This window comes from Ascaphus truei, chromosome 4 (assembly GCF_040206685.1).
Source record: "Ascaphus truei isolate aAscTru1 chromosome 4, aAscTru1.hap1, whole genome shotgun sequence".
Lineage (NCBI taxonomy): Eukaryota > Metazoa > Chordata > Amphibia > Anura > Ascaphidae > Ascaphus > Ascaphus truei.
In genome coordinates, this window is record NC_134486.1 from 62,405,269 (window position 1) to 62,426,760 (window position 21,492).

A 21,492-nucleotide genomic window follows, 5' to 3' on the forward strand; every position below is an offset into this window, starting at 1 on the left:
CCTATGCTGTTTCTGAATGTACTTAGGAATCACAGAAGTGAGCGCACTTACCGCGGGCCAACTATCCCCATCATCCCCCTCCCTACCCCCACCAAACTAGGGTTACTATAACATTTTCATTTTATATATACTAATTTATTTCTTTATGCTTTAGTACTGTTAAGATATTAGCGTTTATATTTGTACGTTTGACCACTTTTAAAATGGGTTTCTTTATTACTCCTAACAGTAATAATAATGTAACATCTGTGATACTATTTCTTTAATGTCTAATGAAGATTTGAAAGAAAACAATGGAAAAAATTGTATGTTTTTACAAGTTTTTAGATAGACCTTTAATGCATAGCTTTGTTTTCAACGCGTTCATGACAAGATACTCAGAAACATTAATCTTTTCAACATTATACATTTAAAAAAAATACATAAACCTCTAACCACTGTGTAACTGTAAAACAAAAGACAATGTAGGTAGCACAGTACTAAGAATTCTAGAGGAACGGGTGCTTGCCTTGCAAGGCTTACACATTTTTTTTTATTATTTTCCGTTTTGATGCCTGATATGCAAGGAGAATTAGTGACTTCCTTTGGTCAAAAGAAGAGCTGACATAAACATTCATACCTAGTTAACCTGCTTCTTGCAATGTTTAATAATTAGGAAACTACAGAGTGCCCTTTGCCATACTGTCATTGTCCCTAAAAGTCACCTTGAGGCTTTTAATCTACTTTCTGATAAACTTACACAAGCCATAGAGTTTCCTGGCTATTGTAAAATTGTTGTTGGTGCAGCTGGATCTCCTTCTGGTGAAGTTTTTTTCATTTCATGTTTGTCTTGGTTTTGTAGCCAGGAGACATTGACACATAAACCCCCGTACTTCTTTCACCCAACCTGCATTTCCTTCATTTACCCATTTTTTTTCAGTATCTGCTCCAGTACAGATGTAGCAAGACTTACTGTCCTGAGCGGCAGACACTGTCCCCAGCACCACGGCCGTTTGCTTTTTCGGCCACACCACTCAAGACAGTGTATGCCACGATAGCGCTGCAGGTGGGGGGGATTCATGCTTTTGGATCAGATCCCCCATGCAGCGTTAGTCCATCCGGGCCCTGATCATCAGGGGGGCCGTGCACAGCCGCGGACATGCAAACCTTAAGGTTTGCTACATCTGTATGTGACTTTATCATTGCATACATGCAAAGCAGCAGGTGAAACAGATTAAAGAAAAAAAGTAATAAAAAAGTTGACTAACCTAACCCACCTGAGCTCGGCTCACATGGATCAATGTCCTCGTCATCACTTGGACACTCAGCAGAGGCAACCAAGAGGTCATCAGTGGTCTGCAAGAAAAGGAGGAAAGGAAGATAAAGTGCAACTGATAACATTCAATATGCTCCTATATACAAAGGGACATTTTTGACACAAAGAGCCAGAACTGAACTAGTCGGTTTAAAACTGGATCACTATATTTGGACTTCATTTGAGGAAACAACATATTAAGATTTTTTTCTTTCCCATTTTTGAGGAAACAGAAATTACCAATGTTTTAGAGTTAAAATGTTCCTTCTATGGTACTTACAATTCTAAATACTTCTATAATATAGGCTTACCCTATTTAGTTGTCCCTACTCTGGTTACATAATTGGATGATAATCCCTGACTGGTATGAGGATTGGTTAAAGGTATGAGGAGTGACAAATGCTGACTGATTAACTGAGTTGTTGAATAACTAAAATGGTAGAATTAAGGGTCCACAATTATTACTCTAATAATTATGATTTCACATGAATAACCCAGATCTAGGTGTTCTGTTTATTTTATTTTTTTCATAATAATAATGATGATCATCAAAATGAAATTAATCTTTAGATAAAATATAACTGTAGAGATGCTCACTTCCCATATTCCCAATTAGAACTATGGCCATATATTGGTTAGGGTTAGGGGTATATTGGTTAGCATCCTATTCACTAGGCTTATTTATTCAAGCACTGTGCCAGTGTATATGAAGCTATTTCTGGATACGGTTCCGTTTTGGATTCCTATATTAATAGAACACTGGGCATCCTACATTCTACACTGTATATTTTGACAATATATTACAAAGAAGTTGGGGGATTATAGAAATAAACCTATTAAATCCTATTAAATACTTAATGTATTTGTCCTTATATAAATATATCAAGCTGCTTAGTTTAATTTTCTTTGTGACATTTTTACTATTCAATAATACTAAGGAGTGTCCATTTTAACTATATAAACTGGCAATATATAAACTAGCCACATGTTAAAGAGAATATAATTATGACTGGACTACAGTACATGGCTTTATAAAATGTTGGGAAATAAAATGTGCACACATTAAACTGCCTGTGACTATGACTGGTGGTTTGTGATATCATACGTGATATAAAAAGGAAGGAGCACTCGAGATTGCAAATACAGCCACGGGTGCACACAACGACATAGATAAAGCAGTCTATGTGGCATATCAATAAGTAAGGTTGAAGTCACTCGCGTGGACTTGTAGAAAGGTGTATTTATTATTACAAATTGTTGACATTTCGGTCCTAATCTAAAGTCTTGACAATGGTCCAGGTTGGGACCAAAATGTCGACCATTTTGAATAATAAATACATCTATATACAAGTCCATGCGAGTGCTCTTAACCATCCATATTAGTTTGCGATGTCGCCATTTTTATTATAGACAGTGGGGGTACATTTATTTTTGACCAACATTTCTAATTACTTTTTCATGACCAAAATAAAAAAATTAATGGACTGTAGCATATAATCTATTGTATCAAACTACAGGGGCTATATATTAAGATGAAACAATAAACTCTATAACAGTGGTTGTTACATATATATATATATATATATATATATATATATATATATATATATATATATAAATAAATAAATGTATACATGAATATATATCTATATATATATATATAAAAATTACATTGGCACTAAATATGTGAAACTTGAGTTTCCTAAATCTGATGTTGATCTCTCAAGGCTAATGCCATATTAGATTTAACTGCAGCACAGAAAAAGGAAAACTGTGCCAGTTAAAGATGCAAACTTGAATACATCCTATCATACTGTAGTAGGTTTTCTGGACATTCATTTCTTTTACCAAGCCTTTCTGTAAAGGTTGCATAAAACAGTAGTCATAAGATTAAAGGGATTAATGTCAAATTGGATAAGAAGCAAAAAGCCATGCACTACGAGCCCTCATTTGCATGTAATTACCCAGAATCCCTGTCTTCAATGGAAGTGCTGCCTGCTTTGTGATTATGTGGTAAGTCATGGTCAGGGACCTGTTTGAGATGTGAATGAGCTCATGCTGTAAGGGTGCTTTGTTATTGATGTACATCCTATCATAATAATGCTGCTCCAGTAATTAATCTCTAAGATGCACATTGACACAAATAGAGCAACGTTAATTTACAGCATCTTCATATATTGGGGTCTATTTCAAAGCTGTAAAACTGGAGCCAAACCAGTGCAAAAATATGCATTCGTTTTATAAAAAGAGAACAAAACCCAACGACTTGCATTGGGATTACTTTGATCAATCTGGTGCTATTTTTTGTATCAGCCATGCCCCAGTTTTGCAGCCAGGAGTCTTTGATAAGGAGACGGCACTGTTAAAGACAGACACAGCACTGATATGTGTAACATCTACAGTACTGTACTTTATGTCAGAATGGCCATTTGCGATCTCCCAATATCTAATTTCATTAACATTCATAGAATCTGGACAATGAAAGTTATATTATAAATGAGCACGTCTTACATCAGGTGTTCCTCTTTACTGACTTTAGTTGTAAAAAACAAATGCAGTAAGTTGCAATCCAGGTGATTATTTTTTTTAATGACACACTTGCTAACTGAAATGCCTTTAAAGTACATCATTTAAATACTTAACTATAAAATAATAAGTCATATAACCATATAATGAATTCAAAATATATTAGTATACTTTTAAGATTTTCAGTTAAGCAGAGTCAAATAAATCCCTGTTCTCTGTTCTGGGATATTGATATATTCAAAGAATTATATTTGTGTGCAACATTAACCACAATATAGAATTGTTAGAAATCCTAATTGAATAATTTACACGCAATGGTTATGGTGAAAACAAAATACAGGACGTATCTGTATGAGCAAGTATAGTGATACCAATCCAAGTAATATAAAACTATAATGTATTCACAAGTGAAGGGAAGACAAAATAAGATCTTAAAGTAATTTGCTGCTTTCAGGCACAACACTATATTCACCAGTTAAAAAGCATTATTAATGTTCATGCAATATTGATGGCTCTGTTTTTATGAATGTGGTAACATACCAACTGCTACATACTGTACATACTCATGGATCAGACTGCATGCTAACTTTGAGATGCAAAACAGCTTCATTAGCAAACATTGCAGTATGTGAGCAGCATTTAAGTTGTTCCCTTATTCGATTAATAAAGGTTAAAAAAAAAGACAAAGTGTCACTCTTCGTGGGTTAAGACTTCATTCGTAGCAATTATAGTTTTCAATAGCTTAATGGCCTATAGATTTTCCCTATATCTTTGTCATTAAAGTTTAATAAAAGTATAACAGCACATGAAAGGAATATACTCTGGGGAAGAAAGCTGTGTCCAAGAGACAGATGGAGAAAGTGTTTGAGGGAGATAGAACAGCTTTCTCTGTGCTACAGTATCAGCAGCAATATGAAAACTGGTAATGTAGCTGTTTTTTTTTTTTGGAAATTGCAGATGTCAATCAGCCTGCAGCTATGAAAACATATTTCATGTTCTGAAATATCTCTATCAGACATTTGGAAAAAAAAGAAGCTGTTTGCTTGCATACCATTTTTTCGTCATTCTTTGTATGTCAAATAATGTTGACAGACAAATAAACCATCTTTCGGTGAGTATTTGTAAGAATGTTCATCATCCACTGTAAATGAATGCTAACATACTATTATACCATAATAGGCTAACATTTTGTGAACCCTTCATAATACCTGGAGCATTTATCTTAAGTCTGCATGATATTTGATGACAACACATTAAAGCTGCAGACCAAGCGATATCCTCCATGTGTTTTTTTTTTTAAATAAATCAGTTCTGTACTATGAGAAAATACTTGTAGCATTTTTTAAATAAACTCTGAATTATATTTTTAATGTATTATAATGTAACAAGCATTTTTTGTTTCTATAGCAACCATTTACAAAGTCACATCCCCTTCCTCTTCTGAAACAGGCTCTGGCACACCCCTTTTTGAGCTCTGCCCTGTGTCAAGCAGCGCACCAATTGTATCTGGTGGCTGCCTGGTCACATGATATTCCCCACAGAACTTTGCATCTTTGGTCCTCTTCTGTTGCACTGATAGCCATTTACTGAACCCCCGAGCCGAATCTCCGCCAATCGATCACAGGAGAACGGAACGATCGGCAACTTAGCTAATTTCGTGTGTGGATTGTATTGATGCACATATTAAAGAGGAAAAAATTAAATAAAAAACGGCAGCTTGGACTGCTGTTTTAGGTTTTGGCATAGAGATAACACTGTTGTCATTTGGGTTAGCAATACAAATCTGAATTACTGTATAATGAATATTATAGGGCTCTGGTTAACCATATTTTATGGTATTGCTGAAATAATATTATGTACAGTATTTAGCCTTTATTTCCATCTGCTCCAACAATTACAATTTATTACACTGCAAGTAATTGATCCTGTATTGTTAACAAATATGTTTAATAAACTGATAAATATCTTGATTTTTCTAGGATCATAGTAGCAATCTAAGGATTTTGGTTGAATGATGTCTAATAATAATATTAAGGTTTTCACACTAAAACCGTGAACTAGCAGAAATGTAAAAATAAATAACCTTGCAAATAAGTATGTGTTTATTTAAAATAAAATCAATTACAATATTTATTTTTTCATTAAATATCATTACATCCAATTAAATCACATATTGTATAGTAGCTCATTAAAGGTGTGCTTATTTAATTGCTTTGTAATGCTCAGTGCAAGCAACACTGAAGATTCAGTATATAAAGTAAACACGTATACTAAAAACACTGTTGAGATTTGGCATTTTCGAGCATATGGTATATAAGAATACATATACCGTCTGCTATTATGAATGTACAGGTTACTTTTAACTTCCTCGAATATAGAGATGCAAATGTGCGGAAGCAAAGGTGTTAATGCATTTTATTAGCATATTAGAAACTATGCATATTACTGTAAGTCTTGACATGATTCAATTCCTTCCAGAGTTACCGGATTAAAGAAAAAATATAGAAACTTACTAGTAGATGAGAAAAATGGCCTTGTAGTAATGTTTTGCTGACATTGCAGGTGTAATATGGTTATCTCACCAAGAACTGTTGTTTGTGCTAATAAACAGCAACAGCAAAACTGCTTGCACAGCCTGGCACCTCTAAGCACATATCTGTGTAATTACCACTTGACTATATTATAAGAATTTTAATTTATTAACACCCGTCTTGCCAATTGCCCTTGAAAAGTCCCTTGAATTCTGCTACAAATACCTAGAGTCATCAACCTCAGTTAAAACAAAGCTAATATCGCAACCGGTGATAAAAAAAAAATACCAGGTCATATTACCACAGTTTTATGACTTACAGTAAGTCTTCAAGTTTGTGGTAGTATTTTCCGGGGTGCAATATTTTGACACTAGTTGCAATCCGGTAATTAACACAAGTAATAATAATGTGTTAATTACCGCATCCCGACTGCATTGGGGAGGGAAATGTAATATTTCTACCATCGGTTTTGGTCAAATTTGGTCATGCCTTGATGTGGCTTGCAGGTTTATAATGCTTTGGCCAAAGGGTTTAACTAAATTGCCCTTTTTCCAGATAATATTTAGGTATTTCTCTGTGTATTTTTGTCATATTGGATGTAGCTTTGGGCTTCTTTGTCTTTTACCATAAGTTTATGTAACATTAATGATTACATAACCCTATGGTACAAATTACCTTGGTAGCCAAGGTATACCACAGGCATCAAATGGGTTAATATTAATAGTATACTACACTTCCCATCCCCCTTGGCTCCCTAAGTGGCTAGTAAATCATTGCCATGCAATTCTATACCAATCACTAAGGAAAACATGGGGTTAATCCCTACAACCGCCGCACCCCCAGGGGGGCCTAACCAACCTGCCCAACTACACAGCCCCCCCCCCCTCACCCAATTAACATAACCTCCTGCCCTTGTTGAAAAATGGTCAATAGCCCTGCTAGCCAAATATGGCTAATAGGGCTTTTGAACGCAAAAAAATCACACATTAAAGTAATGGTAAAAAAAAAAGCAAGACATAAAAATTAAGATCAGACCAGCACTCAAAAATAAAAAAAATGCTAACTCAATGAGTAATTAAAAATAAATAAATATATATATATATATATATATATATATATATATATATATATATATATATATATATATATATATAAAAAAGACATTTTTAACATGGTAAATGTATAAAATGGTATTTAATCAAACATTTGAAAAATAAACCAAATAATTCACAACGAGTAGAATCGCAAGTAAAAAATAGATAGGAGGTACATAATCCCCACACAGATATAGAAAGCAATGCTGGTGTTTCACGGCGCCGTTGCCCTTTCCTCGGGCCCGGAAATGCCAGCATTGCTTCCTATATCTGTGGGGTGATTATGTATCTCCTATCTATTTTTTACTTTTTACTTGCGACTCTACTCTTTGTGAATTATTTTCTTTATTTTTCATAATGTTTGATTAAATTAATTTGTGTAAATTTACCATTTAAAAAAAAATGCCTGTACATATATTTTTTTTTAATCGAATTTGTGTACAATTTACCATTTTTATCAGTTCTTATTAAATATATTTTTAAGGAAATTACCCGCTGAGTGCTGGTTTGATCTTTAATTTTTCTATGTATGTTCATTGTACCTGTTGGTGGAGGTACTGGACCTGAGCATCAGATACAATTATCAAGATTTGGTGAGTGCAAGTTCTATTTTTTATATTAAAAAAAACAAGACATTACGATAACAAAATGTAAATGTACAATATATTACAAAAAAAAAAACATTTTAAACATAAAGCTATTGATTTCACTGTGGCTACCTAAGCCCTCAGAATGGGAACCTGCATAGCTACATTGGCAATTAATAGCAAGCTATAAGAAAATTAGGTAACTTAGCCCACCCTGGTTGAAGGACATCTCATCTTCAGACCTGGCTACCCCCTGGTACCAATTCCAAATAGGGCTGATGCCCAACCATTAAAAAGTCATAAAAACAATCCTAGGCCTGATGGTCCAAAAAACAACAAAAAAACTGGGGGGAAAATCAGTCCAGGGCCAATTGCCTTTTTATAATCCATGGTCCTCCATGGCCTGTGATGGTGATGCTCAACTTGACATGAAGCCCAGAATCCTCTGTTGATGGAAGACTCTTCATTTATAAGTATTTCTTTCTTTTCTTCTTAAACAACATCTTCTTTCTCCTTCTGTACATGGCCACCATAAAAAACTTCAGGATCTTCTGCGAGGGCACTGGCCTTTTATAGTGGCCAGGGCCATTGCAGAACGCGTGTCATTGGGACACATGTTATATCAACCAATCAGATTACTTGATGTATCGTGTGTCCCAATAACGCAACTTCTGTGATGACTATAAAAGGCCAGGGCCAATGCAGAAGTCTTCAACGGGGTAATCCGGCGGCAGAAAAATACAGAAGAAGAAAGAAAATGTCATTTGAAAAGAAAGAATAAATACTTGCAGATGCAGATTCTTCTATCAACAGATGATTCACGGCTTTGTGTCAAGTTGAGGATCACCCGTTGCAGGCCATGAATGGCTATGGATTATAAATAGTCCATTAGGCCTTAGATTGGATTTTTATCATTTTTTTTGTTCTTTTGGGGCCAACAGGCCTTAGATTGTTTTTATGTTTTTTTTGGAAGGCCGTCGGGCCTTGGATTTTTTTAAAATGATTTTTGTTATGGTTCACTTTTCTCACAGCTGGCTATTGATTGTCGATGTGGCTATGTAGGCTCCTATTGGTAGGCCTAGGTAGCCACAGTGACAGTCAATGTGTTTATGTTTAAAAAAAATTGTGTCATTTTTAAAAATGTACATAGTAAAGTATTTATTTTTAATTACTTTAATATGTGTGTATATTTACATATATAAATTAGGGGGTTATGTTTGTTGGGGGAGGAGAAGGTAAAGGATGGGGTGTTGGGGTTAGTTTCCTTGAGGGAGGGTGGTTAGGCCCATGAGGGGTGGTGGTAGGGGTTAAACCCTTGTTTGCCTTAGTGTTTGATTGTCACGCAGTGCAGCCCGCAGACCAGGCCAGTCCCCTGTACTGAGGTGAAATGTTGAATATACACACCGATAGCAGAGGGAGTGGGTCCGGGATGTGGTTGTAGCGTGGCCAGGCCTGGGTTAAGATTCAGAATAGTTGTTGTACTTGCCAAGTTCAGGAGTATAGAGTGTTCCGTAGTTAAATCCATTTCCGTGTCCAAGGGTCTGAGAGGTAAGAATCGTGATGGGTAAGCCGAAGTCGGGAGCCAGGGAGGTAAGTCAGACAAGCCGGTTCAAATCTGTGGAAGTAAAGAGAAACAGGAGCACGACACAGTTTCCAGGCTACACAGGAAGCAAGGAGCTATGCAGAGCAAGGAAGTGAAGTCAAAGCAGGATATTTAAAGCGACAGTGACCAATCCGGACGAGGGGCATGGCGGAGGCGTGTCGAGGAGCTGCTCGTGAGTGGCTGAGAGACCAGGAAATAGTAGAGCCCAGCTGAGAGTCTGTAACACCAGTGCCAGAATCAAAGATGGCGACGGCAGAGTTCAAGGTATGCACTGGGCGGCGGCATGGGTAGCGACGGGGGGCAGGGGCAGCAGCCGCTGCAGTACTGGTAGTGGGTAAGGAGGGGTCACGCTGCAAGGGACATGGCCCCCGATTCCTTACAGTACCCAACCCCTTCAGGATCGACCTCAGGACGATCCATCCAAGGCTTCTGTGGAAATTTCTTGTGGAAGCGGTCCAAGAGAACTGGAGCATGGATGTCCTCCTTGGGTACCCAAGAGCGTTCCTCTGGGCCATAACCCTTCCAGTGAACAAGAAATTGTATCTTTCCTCTGGATACATGAGAATCCATGATTGTCTGGATTTCGAATTCAGGTTGTCCTTGGACCGTGACTGGTTTGGGTCTATGGGTCTTAGCAGAGAACCGTTTGCTCTGGACGAATGGCTTGAGCAAGGAAACGTGGAATACGTTTGGAATCCTCATGGAAGATGGAAGTTGCAGACGAAATGCCACAGGATTGATTTGTTCCTGGATCAGAAAAGGCCCTAAGAATCGAGGTGCTAATTTCGGGGTCGGAGACTTCAACTTGATATTCTTAGACGAAAGCCAAACTCGGTCCCCTGGCTTGTAATTAGGGGCCTGTTGACGACGGTGGTCTGCCTGAGACTTGAATTTCTGAGCGGCGCTAAGAAGCGCGGACTGAATCTTGATCCATGTCTTCTGAAGAGTAGTTACCCGTTCATCAGCTGCCGGCACTCCTATCGGAATGTTTGAGATTGGCAGTCGACTTGGGTGGAAACCATAATTCATGAAGAACGGGGTTTCGTGCGTGGATTCATTACGAAGTGAATTGGTTGCAAATTCTGCCCAAGGTAGCAGGTCAACCCAATTATCCTGGGAATCGAAAATAAAACACCGCAGGTATTGTTCCAGCGTTTGATTTAGTCTTTATGTTTGCCCAATAGTCTGGGGGTGATAGCCTGATGAGAAGGATAGCGCCATGCCAAGCCTCTTGGAGAAAGCCCGCCAAAATTTCGATATAAATTGCATGCCTAGGTCCGAGACTATCGATGTAGGTATCCCATTGATGCGAAACACCTCCTTGGTGAAGATATCAGCTAGGGTGGGCGAGGAGGGAAGTCCTTTGAGTGGAACAAAGTGGGCCTGTTTTGAAAAATGGTCAACGATGACCAAAATGGTATTCATCCCTCTGGAAGGGGGTAGATCCACAATGAAATCCTTTGAAATATGTGACCATGGACGTTCAGGTACTGGCAAGGGCATGAGCAAGCCTGAGGGTCTTTGATGAAGAGTCTTGTTTTGTGCGCATACTGGACAAGCACTAGTAAATTCATGAACCATCTTTGCCATATGAGGCCACCAAAAAGTGCGCTTGATAAGATCCAAAGTTCTTTTGAAGCCGGGATGGCCGGCTGAACGGACAGAGTGGCCCCATTCTAATATCTTTTGATGAAACCTAGGTGCGGCATAAAGAGTTCCTTCTGGTACCTCTAGACCACTCGGAATTTGTGTTTGAGCTTCAACGATCTTTTCGAGAATGTCAAATGAGTTGGCGGAAATGATAAACTTAGAGGGTACGATAGTTTCAGGAGTTTCTTCGGATTTTTCCTATGGAGAAAATTGTCGGGACAAGGCATCAGCTTTTGTGTTCTTAGAACCAGGAATATAAGACAGAGCATAATTAAATCTTGAGAAAAATAGTGCCCAACGAGCTTGACGAGACCCCAGACGACGTGCATTTTCGATATACAGAAGATTTTTATGGTCGGTCAATATAGAAATAGGTTCGCGGGAACCTTCCAGGAGATGTCGCCATTCCTGTAAGGCCATCTTGATAGCCAAGAGCTCTCTATTGCCAACATCATAGTTCTTTTCAGCGGACGAAAACTTCTTTGGAAAAAAAACGCATGGATGAAGCTTATCTTGAGGGAAGAATCTCTGGGACAGGATGGCGCCTGCACCACTATCAGACGCATCAACTTCTAAAGTAAAAGGAAGACTAACATCAGGATGTCGCAGGATGGGTGCCGAGATGAAAGCTTGTTTCAGGGTTTCGAAGGACGAGATGTCCTGCGGAGGCCATACAGACGGGTCAGCTCCCTTCTTGGTAAGGGCCGTAATGGGAGCCACAGTGGTGGAAAAATTTCGGATGAATTTCCTATAGTAATTGGAGAAGCCCAAAAAACGCTGGATGGCTTTGAGAGAGTTGGGCTGAGGCTTATCCAAAACAGCCTTAAGTTTTTCAGGGTCCATTGAAAATCCTTAATCTGAAATTATATAGCCTAAGAAGGCAGTAGAGGTTTGATGAAAAAGACATTTTTCGAGCTTAGCGTAGAGATTATTGACACGAAGGCGAGCGAGAATGAGCCTGGTATGCTGGACATGATCTTGAAGATTTGTAGAAAAAATTAGGATATCGTCCAGATAGACGATTACGAAAGAGTTGAGAACATCACGGAAGACATCATTCATGAAATCCTGAAAAACAGCAGGAGCATTGCATAAGCCGAAGGGCATTACAAGATACTCGTAGTGGCCGCTTCTGGTATTGAAGGCAGTCTTCAATTCAACGCCTTCTCGGATGCGAATAAGATTGTAAGCTCCTCGGAGGTCTAGCTTGGAAAATTTTTTTGCCCCTTGAAGCCTATCAAAAAGTTCGGAGATCAGCGGAAGGGGGTATCGATTCTTGACTGTGATGAGATTGAGCCCTCGGTAATCAATGCATGGTCTCAGGGATCCATCTTTCTTTTTGACAAAAAAGAAACCGGCACCAGCGGGGGACGAAGAATTACGAATGAATCCTTTTTCAAGGTTTTCTTTGATGTATGCTGCCATGGCTTCAGTTTCAGGGAGAGACAATGGGTATGACTTACATTTCGGAAGAACAGCGCCGGGAACCAGATTAATGGGGCAATCATAAGGTCTGTGAGGAGGTAGAACCTCCGATTGTGTCTTGCTAAACACGTCGATGAAATCCGCATATGCTTCAGGAAGAGCGGAATCATTAGCCGGAGGCATTTCCACTCCCGCGAGGACTGTGGTAGGAGAAATGACCAGCAATGGCGAGGCGTCTGACTCTGGCTCCCACTGAATTGTCTTGCCATCCCTCCAATCAATGCGTGGGTTGTGCTGCTGTAGCCAGGGTAATCCTAAAATAACTGGAACGGCAGGAGAGTGCATCACGTCAAAGGATATGATTTCGGTATGAGTACCGGCAGAAAGGGTGAGAGGAAGAGTCTCTAATATGATGAAGGCAGGTTGCAAAGGACGACCATCAACAGCCACGAGGCCAATCGGCGATTTCTTAGCGATGAGCGGAATCTTGTTAAGAGTAGCAAAATCTTGATCCACAAAGTTACCACCGGATCCTGAATCAAGAAAAGCGGCTGTGGTTACGCGATAATTCGGACCTTCAAGCGAGACTGGAAGCATAATTCTCTTAAGGAGTTCCTCTTCAGAGATAGGGTGAGAAGATATTGACCCCAAAATGAGTCCCTCTTGCCCCATTGGTCGTGTCTGTTCTTTGGGCCTTAAAGGACAAAAACGTACCGTATTCTCAGGAGATCCACAGTAGTAGCAAAGGCCCTCATTCCGGTGACGAGCCCTTTCAGCAGTCCGGTCAGGGGTTCTATTGGCAGTCCTGTCGGTATTATGGAACTCTTGACTGGCAATCTGCATGGGTTCCACAGCATCTAGAACAGGGCGAATAGCTGCGAAGGACCTGGGAAGAATAGGTTCAGACGAGAAAATTCTGGGGGACTGGCGTTCATGACGGCGCTGTTGAAGGCGCTGATCCACTCGTATGCATTGTGCGATCAATTCCTCCAATCCCTGGGACCTGGGCTGGACTGCAAGTTCATCCTTTACAGAGTCGGACAAACCTTGCCAAAACACAGCAATAAGGGCTTCTTGGTTCCAATGCGTCTCCGCCGCGACAGTCCGGAATTCCAATGCATATTTGGCTACAGACCTATGACCTTGAGACAATTGAACAAGAGAAGCAGCGGCAGTATCACTGCGGGCGGGAATATCGAATACCTGCTGGAATTATTGGCGGAAGAGCAGGTAATCCTGGGTGGTTTCCGCACGCAACTCCCAGATGGGAGAGGCCCATGCCAAGGTGTCCCCTGTTAAAAGAGAGTAAACATAGGCTACCTTGGTGCGTCCGGTGGGGAACAGGCTGGGAGAAATATCAAACTGTATGTCACATTGGTTCAAAAACCCACGACAGGCTAGAGGGTCACCCGCATATGCTTTAGGCGTAGGAATCCTGAGTTCTGATGGCCGGTTGCCACTCTGCGCGGCTGGGGCCAGAATAGGCTGTAGTGAAAGCTGGGAAAGCTGTTGTATCAGGCTTGTGATCTGAGAACCCAAAGTATCAATGCAAAGCGCAAGTCCCCTGATTACTTGGCCCACCTCAGTCAGGTCTGTTTCTGTTGGACTCTGCATAATGTCATGCTGTGCAGCCCGCAGACCAGGCCAGTCCCCTGTACTGAGGTGGAATGTTGAATATACACACCGACAGCAGAGGGAGCGGGTCCGGGATGTGGTTGTAGCGTGTCCAGGCCTGGGTTAAGATTCAGAATAGTCGTTGTTCTTGCCAAGTTCAGGAGTATAGAATGTTCCGTAGTTAAATCCGTTTCCGTGTCCAAGGGTCTGAGAGGTAAGAATCGTGATGGGTAAGCCGAAGTCGGGAGCCAGGGAGGTAAGTCAGACAAGCCGGTTCAAATCTGTGGAAGTAAAGAGAAACAGGAGCACGACACAGTTTCCAGGCTACACAGGAAGCAAGGAGCTATGCAGAGCAAGGAAGTGAAGTCAAAGCAGGATATTTAAAGCGACAGTGACCAATCCGGACAAGGGGCATGGCGGAGGCGTGTCGAGGAGCTGCTCGTGAGTGGCTGAGAGACCAGGAAATAGTAGAGCCCAGCTGAGAGTCTGTAACACCAGTGCCAGAATCAAAGATGGCGACGGCAGAGTTCAAGGTATGCACCGGGCGGCGGCATGGGTAGCGACGGGGGGCAGGGGCAGCAGCAGCTGCAGTACTGGTAGTGGGTAAGGAGGGGTCACGCTGCAAGGGACATGGCCCCCGATTCCTTACATTGATAAAGTAATGCATGGCAATGCTTTACTAGCCACTAAGGTAGCCAAGGGGTGTAGGTAGGCTAGTTTAACATATGTATTAACCCCTTCATAGCCCTTAGTGGTCAGCTAGACATGCAACCCTATGACTAGCTGACCTCATGGGCTACTAAGGGGTTAATATGTAGCTGAATGTGTTGTAGTTAATATTGTAACACCCATTCCATTTTGGTTTAGATTATCTTACCTGTAAATGGCCATTATACATATACAGTAGGCAAGATAGGGCTAATGTCAGCCTAGAGTAGGTGATAAAAAAAATGGCGTTAGACTGGTTTCGATAAATATCGGAACTTGATGACAATCATCAAAATAACTGCATTTGTGTTATTTAGTCATCAGCTGTAGTAGAAAATGTGTTATTTTTACCGTTACAATGTTGATGACTTGCACCATAAAAAAACACTTTTTTTGCCTAGAACGTTGATGACTTTAGGCCAAAGTGTCTTATATCATAAATAAAATGCAATCGTCTTTTTTTTGCTTTCCCATGTTCTGTATCGTATAGAGAGGTATAGCTATTGAAATGGAAAAGGGACATAAGCAGAACCTCATGGTACAGGTATTGGCAGTGGTTGACAAATCACCAAAAAATCTACTCGCCACACAAAAAAATCTACTCGCCACCTAGTACCAAACATGTGCTGCTTGGGCCAATATTTACTCGCCCGGGGGTTAAATCCACTCGCCCGGGGCGAGCAAATGTATAGGTTTGTCGAACACTGGGTATTGGTATAGCACTATATCAGTAGATAACTTTTTACTATACATTATATTCTAAAAAAATAGGTTCATCTTAAGATGCTTTCACATAACAATAGTTTTAAGCTGACAACTGATACTTAGTGAAACAATATTTGAAAGCAAAGCAAGAAATAACTGCATACAGGACTGTACATGATCATCAGGCTTATAATGAACATAAGGGCAAAAAGGTTACACAATTATAATACAACAAACCTATTCGGATCAAAACAAGCAATTAAATAACCCAAGTAAAATGTCCCTAAATATACTGAAATATTTAACTAAACATACCAAAAAAACTATTCAGTCACCATAATCAAATTTCTCAATATAAACTTCCTCCAGTGACACAATAATTATCTGGCAGAATATTTAATTAACATACTTTTAATTTGTCTTGTTCTGACTAATTCAAGTGTTACATTAACATAATTATGTAGTAAGAATAATATAGCAGAGTGAAATAAAAATACTGCACAACCAGCAAAATAAAAGTAATAAGTATTCTATTTCCATATAAATTTAAAGTCATCTCCTTAAATACATATCTAAACATTTCTGTACCCTCTTCTTCCCTTGTACTATTCATAAATTCAGTTTTTTGTAACACACAAACTAGAAAGGCATTCAAATTCTTAAAAGACTTGGGAAGAGCAATTTATGGCCTTATGTGGTTCAGCGGTTGAGGGTGCTACAATTCCAATTGAGACACAAGTGGACCAGTTGTACTGTATGTGAATACAAATCCATCACACTTTGCCAATCCAAATCACCTGATTATTTTGTGACTCTTTATTTGATTTCAGCACAATATTTTGTACTTATTAGACATACAAAAATTGTATAGTTTCTTTCTTAAATATAGCAAAAATGTTGTGCAAGTACAAATCAGAAGTAGAGCTTAAAACTGAATGTGTTTCTGTGGAACATATTTACACTGTGCATTATAGTGTTGCCACAAAGTAACTTCATTAATTCTGAAGTTCAAAAACGGCAAAGCAGTAATCCATGCAGACCAACTGAAAAGTATATATTTTTTCTTTGAAACTTCTATGCGTATTCTCTTGAGCCCTGTTTCTGGAACATTCATGAATTTTTTAATTCATGAGATACAGAGCTATAAAAATATGCTTATTTCTCTGGATTACAATGCCATTAAATGCGAAGTATTTACAGAACTATCAGAAGCCAAACAAAATGGAATACATCATATGACCTTTTATTTTTACGAATTTAATTATTTTTTTTAAAGGTAATGATTGTGGAACAATGGTGCTTTTTGTGAAACAAGGGAACTGCTTGTTATGTTATGTTAAACAAGGGAGCTGCTAAATTTCATTGTGGGCCTGAACATGTAATTCTCAGAAGATGCCATACTCAACCCAGGTCCGCAGACAGGTTTTTCCAGGACAAGGAGTGAAGTCATGACCTTGGCCCCCGAGCCTGCGGCAGACCTGAGAAGCAGGGGGAGGGTTACAGACATGCCACATAATGCTGTGCCATGTCCATGCCTCCTCTATCTCTCATTACATGGGCCCACTGGCATGATTATCTCTCTTACCTATGACCCATCTCTCATCCTATGACCCATCTATTACCTCATGCTGGGAGCAGTGTGACATGGCTGAGGATGACTGGGAGTCTGAGATACATAGAGTGACTCACTTAGAGAGCAGAACGCTGGGATGGACTGAAGGCCTTAATAGCACCAGTGTCCTTAGGACAGAGAAGGCAGTGGCTTGGCTCCTGGAGGGAGCAGAACAGTGGGGGGGCCTGGAAGCAGTAGGACTGTGGGGGGTATGAAGGGAGCAGGACTGTTGGGGGGGTTTGAAGGGAGCAGGATTGTGTGGGGTATGAGGGTTGTAGGACTGTGGGGGGTTTGAAGGGAGCAGGACTGTGGGGGTTTGAAGGGAGCAGGACTGTGGAGGGCCTGGAGAGAGCAGGACTCTGGGGGGCCTGGAGATAGCATGACTTTGGGCGGTTTTGAGGTTGCAGGTGGCTGTGGTTGGAGGGATAAGGGAGATGGACACCTATCTGCTGTCCCAAAACTGCCTCACATCCTGTTCCTGACACGGAGCTCAAAGACTTAGATTCCTGCACACATTGACATCTCAAACTCTTTCCTGTCTGCTGCGCCCTGACTTAACCAATGCTGGTTGTTGAGGGGTCTGGCAACTGATATGAAAGGCAGAGGGAGCAGGCCCATCAGCGGCTGTTGGGGAATCCCAAGAAGCAAGGGCAACCAGCAATATTATAACAAAGTAGTCCTTGACTTGGGCCCCTCCCATCCACTGGGCCTGGGACAACTGTCCCAGCCCTCCCCCACTGCGGCAGCCCTGACCCTACCAAAGTTTGAGGACATCACAAAAGCTTCTGCAGCTGTCAATACATTAGGGACAGTGAAAAAATAATACAATTACTTGGAAACAGTAATTGAAGGCAAAGTTCAACAGGCATTTAGAAATCTACAAAACTGACTAATCAGACAATGACTTCAATAAACTACATTCAGTGAAGGATCAGTGGGAAACTCTGACATTAGTGCAGTACATACCAAGGCTATAGGGCCTATTCAATAAACTTGCCTTTTGACAAGATAATATAATGGTTAAAAATCCCAGTGTTATCACCTTGTGACCTTTTCAAGTCATCGTATCTCCCTGGGCCTCAGACACCAACATTTGATTGTAAGCTCTACAGGGCAGGAACTCCTTGTACTTGCACAATTCTACGTACAGCCTGTGTACAATTTACACAACACTGTGTGCTGTTTAAGAACAATCTTTTATTATATACCTGTAACCTCCTTGTAAGTGCATGCATCTGACACACATACACTGCCCCCGCCTGCCTGCTCTCTTGGGTGTGCTCAGTGATGGACAGAGCCTCAACCAATTACATTGTAATCTGGAGAGGCGAGACTAAGAGATGGAAGATTGAAGAGTCCCTGGCCGAGCATGCAGTGTGCTGCTGCACCCTGAGGACAAGAGTGTGTGGACAAGAGTGATCGAGAGCCAGCCAGTGAGCCGCACGTTGTGACGGACTCACATTACATCGTGTGTGCGTGTGTAAGTAAATATGAATATGTGTGTGTTTATATTTTAAAATTGTTTTGGTATTGTTCTAGCTATGGCAAGTATCCATTGTAAAATCCGGGAAGGTTTTGTATGTTGGACTGGGGTTAGTGGGATGGAGGATGGGATTTGGTGCCAAAGGGTGGGGGAGGGCAATGAGATAAACCCCTTGCAGCTTCTAAGAAATTTCCTGGTAATGCCTTACTAGCCTCTATAAAATGCAATGGGTATATTATTAGACTAACACCTTCATTTTCGTGATACATGCCTGCACGGGTAACTATGGTCATAAAAATAAATGTTCGCCTATTTTCCTGCAAATTTTGCATTCTGCAAGGAATTGTTAAGCTGGAAACAAAGTGCTTAAAAAAAGCCCTGTTTGCACATGCAAGAAGAGATCTTTAAATATGGCAAGATGCAAAGCCATGTGAGAGTAGCCTACAGTTTATAGACTAGGCCCCTATGGATCAAGCTGCTGAAAATTATAGCGTACAGTACATGAAACACTTTTAAGTCTTTCTGGTCGTACCAAATGGAACAAGTTAAAAGTTTCTTATATTAGATGCAGATATGTCAGAGGTTTGAATCCCCTTAGACATGGCATATTATTTTGGTGCTGAAAAGTGAGGAAACAATTACGAAGACATATAAAAATTAATAATTCTCATTAAACATTAGTATGTATATCAGGTAACGCCTTCTATATAAACCACTTTACAAACCTCTTAGTGATGAAATGGAAATCAGATGCAGTGCACTGTTATATATTGAAACGAAAAGATACCGTGTGTAAACAACTCTAACCATGTTACTGCTAGAGGGGCCGGCAACACATTGCACTGAGATTTGATGCAGGTCCCTTTGGCAGTGAAAGGTTTAATCATAAATTGAATACACAGCCCCTAATTTAATATAATGTATGATATTGATGATGAGACATGGTAGGAGCAAGTGTTTCATATTATTTGTTTGACTGTAGCTTTGTCCTTATGGGATAGATCCACAAAGCTCAGTTAAAACTGGGCTCACAATGCAACTTTACCTAAAACAGAAATGGGTGCTATTTTCCCAGAGGTTAATGCATATCAGCAAAGCTAGTATACCGTATGCAAAAACAACGCCCATTCTATATCTTAACATACAGATGCAGCCACAAGTATCCGATCACTTGCCTGGGTAGAAACTAAGCATTTCACAGTAAATGCCTCAACATTTCTGTGAGATTCTGCTGCCAGACTAATGGCCCATCGGATTAACACAGCAGGGGTCCCTGCAGTCCCATTCAGTTTGAATGGGACTGCAGGGACCCCACTGTGTTAATCCGATGGGCCATTAGTCTGGCTGCTGAAATCTCACAGAAATGTTGCAGTATATTGGGAGATTGCCCCAGATTTTCCAAGGCAAGTGATCTATTGGTGGCTGCATCTTTAGGCTTAACATCATAATATAATTGTAGGGTAACGTTGCGTTAATGTCAATAACTTGGTGTTAAGTATGTCTTGTCTTTACTCCAATTCAGCCCCTAAAATAGCTTTTTAAGTGAAGTTGAGAAACAGAGGAGAGGGAAATAACGCTCTGTTGGTTGAATCATAGCTAAGTACTGTGTTACACCCATCCAAACCCTGTAAAAGCCCTAATGCATAGTAATTTCTTACCTTATTAGGTATGATACAACGAAGGTACCATTTAGTCCCCACATTAACCTTAACACACTTTTGTGGATATTCACTGTTATTATAACAGATCAGTTGCCTAATACTATGAATAACAGCTGTTATAGCTCAGTGCTCTTTATGGAAGAAAACATGAATTGTCGTTTTATTGGTCCTTGAACATACACGGTTAGACTTGATGTTAAGTTAGGTTAATGTAATGGAGCATTGTGGATCTGGGTATAAAACATTATCGAAAACTTGCAGCATTGGATTTTCAAGGCGTGAACAGCAGAACTCCCTGTTTTTTTTTTTTTTCTGTATACAGTACATTGGCAGATCTATTGTTGAAGTAGATTGGATGTATAAATATCCTGTATGTTAAAATTGACAAGCAAAATGCGTTATTTATATGTTGCAGTTTGAAAGAATGACAATAAAAAACTCATGACATTAGAATTTGATCATTTTCTAATAAACTGAAATTACAACATAAACTGCAACACTTGAAGCACCATTGCCTTTATATATATATATATATATATATATATATATATAAACATATATACATATATACATACGTGTGTGTGTGTGTGTGTGTGTGTGTGTGTGTGTGTGTATTAATCACAAATACAAATAAACATGCATGGGTTAAAAAGGAACAGTGGTGTCCTCCCTGCTGTAGAATAGTACTGAAACTCCTTAAAGACAAACATAACAAGCTGAAATAGGCTGTTACAGAGTTAGAATGCAGTCTAAGAGGAGAGCATACTACTGAAACAATGTAGACACAAATTAGTGGTACTGAGTTCTCAGTACACTATAATAACTGCACCAAGGGGTAATAAGAGTGTAGAAGCAAACTGTGTTTGCCTCTTGAAACTCTGACCGGCCGGTCAGTGATTACTGAAGTAACAGCCCCTGTATTGAAGCAGTGTGTGCATAACAGCAAAAATATGCAATAGAGATAAATGTAATTTGGCACACACAGATGTTAACTATTTG

At 39.9% G+C, this 21,492-nt stretch overlaps 1 protein-coding gene across 48 annotated transcripts in view; it reads right to left on the reverse strand.

The window, feature by feature from the left end:
- Nucleotides 1–21,492, reverse strand: part of NRXN1 (neurexin 1) — a 1,413,358-nt gene that overhangs the window by 15,428 nt on the left and 1,376,438 nt on the right. For 34 of the 48 annotated variants that reach the window (XM_075595911.1, XM_075595903.1, XM_075595906.1 and 31 more), the window contains one exon: nucleotides 1,248–1,335. In XM_075595911.1, the coding sequence (XP_075452026.1) occupies nucleotides 1,248–1,335 (88 nt within the window). The remainder of the gene's footprint in view (nucleotides 1–1,247; nucleotides 1,336–21,492) is intronic. The other 14 variants (XM_075595912.1, XM_075595907.1, XM_075595905.1 and 11 more) reach the window with 1 other exon arrangement.